General features: G+C 44.3%; 1 protein-coding gene across 1 annotated transcript in view; it reads right to left on the reverse strand.

The window, feature by feature from the left end:
- Nucleotides 1-6,424: 6,424 nt before the first annotated feature.
- The window catches only part of LIN7C (lin-7 homolog C, crumbs cell polarity complex component), a 20,693-nt gene continuing 17,074 nt past the window's right edge, over nt 6,425-10,043 (reverse strand). Inside the window, exon 5 of the mRNA XM_018567790.1 lies at nt 6,425-6,771. Within this exon, the coding sequence (XP_018423292.1) occupies nt 6,616-6,771 (156 nt within the window). The 3' untranslated portion in view covers nt 6,425-6,615. The remainder of the gene's footprint in view (nt 6,772-10,043) is intronic.

Here is a 10,043-nt window from a genome sequence, read left to right on the forward strand (position 1 = left end):
TAACAACTACTTGTTTTCCATTTCCTCCAATTTTAAAGCTCAGCTGTAATTTTTAAGCTGCTCAAATCCTACAGAGTGTCAAACAGTCCACCGGGAGGTCACAGGGACTGAAAAGGGCCAGTCCAGATAACAATGATCACCTACAGACTTCCTGTACCTCATTGGAACTTCAGCTGTGGATTTCTCAGGTCCATTGGGCTCCTCTGGCCATTAAAAGCATCCTTTTAGGATAGCAATAAAAAAGAGCTGCCACTGCAGACTTGCTTTACAAGGTGCAGGCTCCTAGGCTGTCATTTTCATTATAGCTTCACTGTCTAGGAAGTCAGTGACCTGAACCAAGCATTCAATCAATAGTCAGAAAAGTCTAAATTCCTGCCCTGCATTCAGGTTAGTTCCTGGTCAGTGACTCATTAGGTAGTGAAGCGAAGGCAGGACAGCCCAGGGAAACTATAACTGGTTGGGGTTAATCTTTATTATAAATGTTGTTTTACCTTTGTTTTTACTATTAAAATACAATATTTGTCTCATAAGATAAGTCATCCACTTGTGAGTATAAACTGCAGCTTGAGCTATTGAGGTCTATAAACAAGTCCGGAAATGATGAAAAAGAGCCTAAACCCTTGACTGTTGGATAAAAAAAAAATACAAAATGTTAATATTTCATATTTAACAGACTCAAAAAAAACTGTTCTCATTTGTTTTTGTTTTTTTTTACTAGCACCAGACTTCATATTGGTCCAAGTTTTAAGCATTTAATCAATTACACTTGCAAAATACTTCATCTTTGGAAGTTTGACATAGGCCAGGGACTTTGCTAATTGTTTCCCAATACAAAGAGGGCCTCCAGCATTGCAGATAAAAAACAGTGTACAATGAAACACCAACCACCACACCTAATATTAGCACATGGAACTTCTAGAACAGCAATATAGAGAGCAATAAAATGCAGTAGCTCATAGCAATCAGATTTTAACTGTCACCCGATTGCCCACCCCCTAAAATAAGGAATACTCGCTGATCCCCATTCCCTCCATACTGCAGGAGTCAACCGGGGGTAAGTTCTGGTGTTGTGGGAGGATGACATCACTCCCCCCAACCAACCTGACAATGTTCAGGCCCGATCCCTCCCTATACCTGGATGTCCTGTTCTGTTAAAGTCAGAGACAGAGCATGAATGGATGTTATCAGGAAGCACTGTCACTTTGCCCTGAATAACAGTTTGTAGTCATACTTAGTGAATGGTAATTGATCACTGTTGCTTAGGAGTTACTGCACATCGCTCTTCTCATTCCATCAATGAGCCAAAAAGTACAAATATTTTACATTTGTTGCTCCTGAATCCATTATGTGACAACTCATCTACTTATAGCAGCAAATAACACCACTCGGAATCCATTTTGGTAAATTATTAATAGAACACTTGGAAAATTCACTCTACTACCTTCAGAAAAATGTGTCAAGGCTGAGCAATACAACTATTGGTATATAATATAGTATGAGCACCAATGATCTAACAAAATGAAAGGGATGATGTCCTGTTTGATTGGAAATCCTTTACATGCTTGGTGTAGAACTGTAGAGGAACCCACCCCCCTCCATATAATGTAGGGCAATTCTTCTCAAATACATTTATAAAACATTACTTAGTGGTGACTGGAGAAGCCAAAGTGCCAAATTACAATGGCAGGTGAAATATTGAACTGCACTGCTCACACCAAGTAAAAAAAAAAAAGGTTTCCAAGAATGATGGTGGTCCATTTGACCTTGAGCCCCTATAAAAGGGACACTAAACTCAGGAGTTAAATCTTAAAAATACATACAAGTACCTTTTAACTATGAACAAAAATGTATCTTATTTGTGTATCACTCGGCTATAGATCCTCAAATCATCTCTGAATTGGTGCTGTCACTGTCCTTCCTTCTGGAGGGTGGCTACTTTTGTTCCCCATGGTCCCCGTGTATGTTGTAAAGTAGTCACCGCTCCAAGCTCACTCCCGTGATGGACTACAATCTCAAAACAAATTAGTAAACTAAATGTGAGATTGTAGTCCAACACAAGAGTGAGCTTGGAGCGGTGACTACTTTACAACATACACGGGGACCATGGGGAACAAAAGTAGCCACCCTCCAGAAGGAAGGACAGTGTCAGCACCAATTCAGAGATGATTTGAGGATCTATAGCCGAGTGATACACAAATAAGATACATTTTTGTTCATAGTTAAAAGGTACTTGTATGTATTTTTAAGATTTAACTCCTGAGTTTAGTGTCCCTTTGAAGGGAAAGTACAGCGTCTTCAATCTTGTTGTGGATCTCTTAACAGTTAGAAGTAGAGTGGAAGCACATGGTGAGAGCTCCCTCCAGTGGCCGATCTACAAATGGTTACAAACATGGTAAAAGGATTCTACCTTTTCCACACTTTATTTTACTACCCAGCCTTTGACCTTTCCTTAAATGCATCCTTGAATTCTACAGTACCTGGTTTAGTCACACAAGTGACACAACAATCCCACAAGCCACTACACAAGATGGAGCACAGTGACATGTTCTGCAACCCACTAAAATGACAGGATCACCATGACAATTTCTATATGGAAGAAAAAAAATACATTGCACAGTACTGTACAAAACTAATGTGTTCATCTAGCTAGGATATTTTTTTTACACAACCAACATCACAAGTTCTGGCATACAGCCACTATTTGATCTAAGTCTTCCAGTATTATATATTGTGCACAGTTTTAAAAGAGTTCAGCTTCAGCACTTAGCTTTCCATTGTCCTGAAGGCTGCTCACAAAAGTCATTTTCAAGGGGTAACTGAGTTGGTGGTAGCTTTTGTTTTCAGACAGAGGGTGCCCCCCAAGCCTGGAAGTAGTGTGTTCACATTTTCATGCCACCACTAGAGGGCGCTGACCTGAGGAAGGGATGGACTGCTCATCCTCTCAATATAATTCACTTCCCTTTAGCTCCCTCTAGTGGTGGCTGGAAGAAGCTGCTGCAAGACCATGTAGACCAGAGTTAGGTAACCTCGGCACTCCAGCTGTGATTAAAGGAGAACTATGAGGTTGAGTGATTTTCACTCACCCCATAGGTCGAGCTGATAAAGAAACTGTCGCACGTCGGCTTTATAGATCAGGAAGTGAGCAAACACATAGCGTCGCTCACTCACTTACCGATCATCTCCCGGCAGAGAGAGGTGACTGTCAGTCACCGCACCCCACAGGGATTCCCTCCTCCCCGCTCCCATCCTACATCACTGAGTGGAGGAACAGACAGGGAAGGGAGCGGGCACAGCTAGCTCTGCCTCTAGATAGGCAGAGCCCACTGTCACTCACGCAGCTGGGTGGATCTCGGCAGTATTGTCAGGATCCGTCCCGGCTGCGGCGATCTCGGTATATAGTGAGCAATAGCCTGCGATATACTGAGCTTTGGGTCACAGGAGGTTAGTATATGTCCTCCTGTGACCCTTAAGATAACTATGGGATAAAAAGGTGACCCCATAGTTCTCTTTTAAACTCCAAATTCCATCATTCATTTGCCTCTGGGAGTCATGTCTGTACCCGTCAGAGTCTTGCAATGCTTCATGGGACTTGTAGTTCCACAAGGTTGCCTACCCCTGATGTAGACACTCCAGTTCCAGGCAGGAGTACCCACTGTTTAAACCTTGTGTCACCCCCTGCATAGAGAGAATGCTGTTGGAACAAGTGAGGACAAGTGCTGAAAGTCCACTTACTTTTTTCTATAAAAGGTCAGTACTCCCAAAACTGACATTTTAGTTTTCCGAGATGCTGGAGGGCCTAATCATCCACTCTATTAATACCTTTGTGATCAAGCTCTCTGGACTCAAGTTCCCAGTTCTGTCCATCTGGATTTTCCTCTATTTTTAAGCACAGCGTGAGTTCAGCGACCTCTCTTGCTGCAGCAAAAGAAAGGAGCATCCTTTGCATGTAGAGGTCAAAAAAAGAAAACCCAGCAGGGAGCGCTTACTGTTGGAACCACAGAGAGATGTAAGAAGCCAGTGGTTGATTGAAGCCATCTTCACACCCGCCTACTACTGAAATGTCAGTTCTGAAGAGGCCGACTCTTTAAAAGAGACCCTGTCACCACTCCAAGCCTGCTATGATGAAGAGGTTATGTGAAGGCCCTTACAATGCAAAAGCTGGGGCTACCTTTCTATTAAGTAGAACTCCAGCCAAAGATAAAACGAATGGCCCATTAAAAGTTAAATAGCAAAGTCAACTTTTGCTGCAGTGTTCCCCTTCAATCCAGAGACTTCCACCTGTAGTATTTTTTCTGCCACTAGATGTCCACAGTCTGATGGCCAGCATCATTTCAAGAAGAACCCCGGGAAAAAATATTAACTCTTGCAGGGGAGCTACCCCAGCACTGGAAGAGTTAAGTGCTCATTTGTGTCTAGGTCCTGGAAAAAAAACAGTTATACTTACCAGACCATCCAAGTCGGCTTGTTCTTAGACAGGTGTCTAGAACCTCTCCTGCAGGGGTCTGAGGATCCTGGTGTCATCACGCTCTGTGCACAGACGTGAGGACGCCGAGGATCAGTTCAAGACCATGTAGACCAGGGTTAGGCAACCTCTGCACTCCAGCTGTGATTAAAGGAGAACTATGAGGTGAGTGATTTTCACTCACCTCATAGTTCGAGCTGACCTGTGACACCTGTGCAGCGGAAGAGAACACACGCTTCAGGGATCACAGAAGCAGGGAGTCGGCTTGCTTGGATGGTCCGGTGATTATAACACCAGACAAAACTGAGCACTTAATCCTTACAGTACAGGGGTAGACCCAGTGCAAGGATTAATTATGTTTTTTTTCCAAGAGTTCTTCTTTAACCTATTTCCTGTGAGCCTAAGTAGTTTTGGACAAGCCCCAGACTCAGATTGGACAGTGAAAGAAGAAGCAGCACGGTGAGATCATCTCTCTGCCACTCTGCTTTTGCCACCTAACAGCATGCTTTTCACCAGCATATTAACTGATTGGCTCCTTGTGCCGCTTCTTCATCTCACACTCCAGCCCTGCTGTACAGGGACTGGAAGAGGCGGATACCAGGTCCATTTAGGTACTTGTGCTGCTTACTTTTAAAAATAAATTTATAGGGCTGCAACAACTAATCGATAATGAGAATAGTTGGCAACTAGGATCGAGGTCGAGAGAGATCGTGGTCAAGAGATCAAGAGAGATAGAGATCGAGGTCGAGAGAGATAGTGGTCAAGAGATCAAGAGATCGAGGTCGAGAGAGATAGAGGTCGAGAGAGATAGAGGTTTCCAAGCAGAGGTCGAGAGATCAAGAGAGAGATCGAGGTCGAGAGATCAAGAGAGAGATAGAGATCGAGAGAGGTCGAGAGATCAAGAGAGAGATCGAGGTCGACAGAGAGAGATCGAGGTCGACAGAGAGAGATCGAGGTCGAGATATTTTTTTATCCATTCATCGAAAAACATAAATCAGGCAACTAATCGATTATGAAAATAAACGTTAGCTGCAGCCCTATACATTAAATGATCTATAAATGATTACATCGCTGCATTAATGTGTGTCTTATATCTGTCTACAGTTCAGCTTTACATCCAATTTTCTGCTGTGATCCTTTGCGGGGGTGCTCTGGGCAAAAGCCTTGCGAGATCTGCATAGACTGTCTTTGCAGCTCATGTCAAGCTTCCCCGGCCCCAGAGCAGAGGTGTGGTCAGGGCCAGAGAGGAGAAGCCGCAGCGTCAGGCTAAAAGAACAAGCCAATCAGACACTCCTGCAAAGTGTTGGAGCCACAGCGGAATCGAGGTCGACAGAGAGAGATCGAGGTCGAGATATTTTTTTATCCATTCATCGAAAAACATAAATCAGGCAACTAATCGATTATGAAAATAAACGTTAGCTGCAGCCCTATACATTAAATGATCTATAAATGATTACATCGCTGCATTAATGTGTGTCTTATATCTGTCTACAGTTCAGCTTTACATCCAATTTTCTGCTGTGATACTTTGCGGGGGTGCTCTGGGCAAAAGCCTTGCGAGATCTGCATAGACTGTCTTTGCAGCTCATGTCAAGCTTCCCCGGCCCCAGAGCAGAGGTGTGGTCAGGGCCAGAGAGGAGAAGCCGCAGCGTCAGGCTAAAAGAACAAGCCAATCAGACACTCCTGCAAAGTGTTGGAGCCACAGCGGAATATCAGATATTTTTTCAGAAAAAAACAAGAAAAGCAGCCACAGGTTTTGTTTTGTAAGCGCGATAACATAACCTCTTCATCTTAGCAGGCTTGGAGTGGTGACAGGGTCTCTTTAAACAACAAGCATGAATACATTTTGCACTCCACCACTGAATACCAAGGGATACAGTTATAGTATTGAAAAAAAAACAGTTTACAAATGTATTATACACCACTATATTAAAAATGTTTTTTTTTGTACTTCTTTCAAGATTTAAAAAAGGAGGGTAAGTAAAAACTGCCCTGTAAACGTTTGTGTGATAAAGACGTATACGGTAGTGGAATTCCAGCTGTGTGCGTTAGAGGCGGAACCTAGAACGAGTTTTGTATTGGATGTAGAGTTCACGGGGAACTAATTCTAGAGCGGAATAGAAAGTTTGTGTCTTGTATACATGGCGCGTTTCTTAGTTTTGTTGCCTGCGTTTTGCAGATCTCATCTTTTCAAAGCGGGACTCCATTTCTTCCAAGACTCGCGGGGTGTACCGGACCACCAGTTTTACCTTGCCCTGGGCGGCTTTCAGGAGCTCCACTGCTTTCTCGTGATGTTCACCTTCCACGCTCTGTGAAAGAGACAAATACTATAAGCAATTGTATTTCAATATCAAAACATATAGTGCGGTAGAAGGAGTTTGCATGTGCCGTTTATTTTTTGTGCCCTTGGTATGTTCCCCTGTTCCCTCTCCTGTTTGGTGCTAGTTAATACAGTGCCTAATTAGACACTCACTGCCTCTTCCCCGAATACTCATTTTGAGTTTCCCTTTCCAAGCAGAGCAGGGCTTGGGAAATACATTTTCTTCTTAGGGTTCATTCAAGGCGTGCACACTTTTAAAAAGACCTGATCCCGGAAGAGACAGGTGCTGCATGTAATTGTGGGCAGCAGCTGGTTCTTACCTATGGCAGGAAGCAGCTGCACCTAATTACACACATCTGTGTGTGTCTGGGTGCCCGCACACTGTCTGCATCCAAGTGCAGGCACCTGGACCCACACGGATGTGCAGATTCAGGTGTGCGTATGACTGCGAGTAATTGAGTGCAGCCACGTCCTCCTATAGGGAAGAACAGATTGCTGCTTGCAATTACATTCAGCACATATCCCTTCCTGGATTGGGTCTTCTTCAGGCGTGCACGCCCATCTGAATGAGCCCTACACTGGAAAAAACATCCTTTGTATTGCATTTATCTAAAGTAAAATTGTATTGGATTCAACTTCTGTTATTGAAGAGTTAAAATGACATCAAAATGTTAGAGTGAAAAGGTTGTAAAGTTATTTCAAATGCAACTTACAATGGAAGCTGCTCCTTGAGAATTACAAGTTTTAGCTTCCTGAAGAATCAGCTGGTCCCTGATATCGTGTTTTAGGGTGGCTCCTTTCCCTTGCAGAAAGTTGCTCCTAACTTTCTGCTCCTATTGTGTGTGCTAATAAGCTGTGCGTGTCTCCACAAATGCAGCAAGGCAAGACACTCCCCCTGCTCTTTCCTTCTAGCAGTATTTTCCTTGTTAGTACATGGGCTACACCCCGCACTGCACAGGTTAAGTGCTCATTTGTGTCTAGGTAAAAAATAAAAAGTTATACTCACCCAATGCTCCTAGCTGACTTAAAACGGTCCCTAGAGCCTCTCTCCCCCTCCTCTGCAGCAATCTAAGGTCCAGTAAATGCTCACATCTATACACTGTGCGTAGACATGAGGACACTAAGAGTACAATCTGCTGCGGAGGAGGGGGCAGGCTGGAGTGAGGGAGCGCTATAACAGCTGGCCAGTACAGGGACTGCTGGAACCAATTATTTAATGTTCCGGCAAGAAGCATACTGATTGGAAGAGAGCAGATTGTCAGAGATATGAGCTCACCACTGTGCTGGTTCTTTTTTCACTGTCTAGTCACAGGATGATGGGTCCAGAATGATCTGGGGTCAGAGGAAATGAGTTGAATGATGCTGACCATCAGAGTCAGGACATCTAGCAGCAGAAAAAGTAATGCAGAGCAGATCTCTCGATGAAAGCTGACCATGTTTTCTCATTTTACCAGGAATGCTCGTTCATGCCTGCATCAGTACATACTACTGATATGAGCATTCCTGCATACTAGACATGTGCACCGGAAAAACATTTGTTTAGTTTTGCTTCGATTTGGATTAGTTTCGGGATTTGGATGAAATTCGTTAGCGATAGTCTGTGGACGAATTTTCGTTGCAGCATAAACAGAGGGAAAAAAAACAAAAAACACTTTTTTTTTTTAGTCTGCAGAAAAGGAAAAAAAAAAAAAAGTGTGAGGTTCCTCCAATTCATACCAGGCCCTTTAAGTCTGGTAGGAATGTTAGGAGGGACATCCCACCCAAATGAAAACAAAAATGTGCGTGGGATACCCCCCAAAATCCATACCAGGCCCTTTTGGTCTGGTAGATATTTTAAGGGGGAACCCCAGCCCCCCAAAAAGGGGGAAAAAACATTCCTACCAGACCTTTGATCGGAGCACAGGTCCCCCCATCGGTGGACACGCTCCCAATGCCGAGGGGGCACGTGGTCTGGTAAGGCGGAGGGATTCCCCCCCCCCTTCCCTGCGGTCAGATCAAGGGTCTGCTAGGAATGTTAGGGGACCCCACGTTTCCCCCCACTTTTGGGGGGCAGGGGTCCCCCCTGAAAATACCTACCAGACCTAAAGGGCCTGGTATGGATTTTGGGGGGAACCCCACACACTTTTTTTTTGTTTTAACTTGAGCGGGGGTCCTTCTTAAAATTCCTACCAGACCTAAAAAGTCTGGTATGAAATAGGGGGGAACCTCACGCTTTTATTTTTTTCCTCTTCTGCAGATTGTAAAAAAAAGTTTTTTTCCCCCTCTAATGTCACTTTGCTGCAACAAAAATTCATCCGAATAACAAACCTTTCCGAAACGAATTGCACATGTCTAATGCTTACCTATTATTTTTCGGGGGTCAGATCTTCTAGTACCTTCTATAACTATGTGCATGTTATGGTTGCAGTTCTTCCTGCAGACACAGAAAACAAGGCCCACTGCTCATACAAAGAGTGTGAAGGAAAAGGCCGCCTCTTACCACTCCATTCACAGACAGTAGCTGGTCCCCGCGCTTCAGTGAGCCTTGTCTGTCCGCGATCCCACCAGGGATAATGCGGGAAATATAAATGGGAGAGTTCTGCTCTTTTCCTCCCATTATGTTAAATCCGAGACCTTCTTCTGTTTTGGGGAGTTCAACGACCCTGGGGTGCGAATGGCCTTCACTCGCGGCAAACGCAGCTACAGTAGCCTGGAAGATAAGAAGATAACTTTACTGACAGCTCTAGAGGAAAAATAAAAATCACCTCACTGCTGACCAACATTCAGCAAAGGCCGGCATGGAGATTACACATAACACACATGGAGCTCTTCTGTGAAGCATTGTATGCTACCATTGCCATCTAGTGGACAGACGGCAATATGTATGCAACTCCCTAACCCAGCCCGTCTCGCATGGAGGAACATTTGAAATAACTTTCCGGTCTCAGGGAACCTCTGCTACTAATTACTTGATCAACAGCTCACAGTACTGTACAGTGTGATGGTCACTGGGAAGATTCACCCTTTACAGATAACAAAAGAAGGACATTGGCGTCAGTGGTGACTTACCTTATTACTTGTACTCGCCCCAAATGCTCCTGATACTTAGCTCGATACCAGAACTCCCGTTGTCAGGAGAGGAGGGTAATTACTTGCCCCCCAGCTTCCCAATTGGCTGGGAAGCCGGCTCCATGCTCCTTCGACACTTGGTGATGAGGGAGCATGGAGCTGGCTTCCTGGCCAATCAGAAAGCCAGGCAGCATGTAATGACTTGCCGCCCGG

Source organism: Nanorana parkeri, unplaced genomic scaffold (genome assembly GCF_000935625.1).
Source record: "Nanorana parkeri isolate BGI_ZX_2015 unplaced genomic scaffold, ASM93562v1 scaffold1093, whole genome shotgun sequence".
Taxonomy (NCBI): domain Eukaryota; kingdom Metazoa; phylum Chordata; class Amphibia; order Anura; family Dicroglossidae; genus Nanorana; species Nanorana parkeri.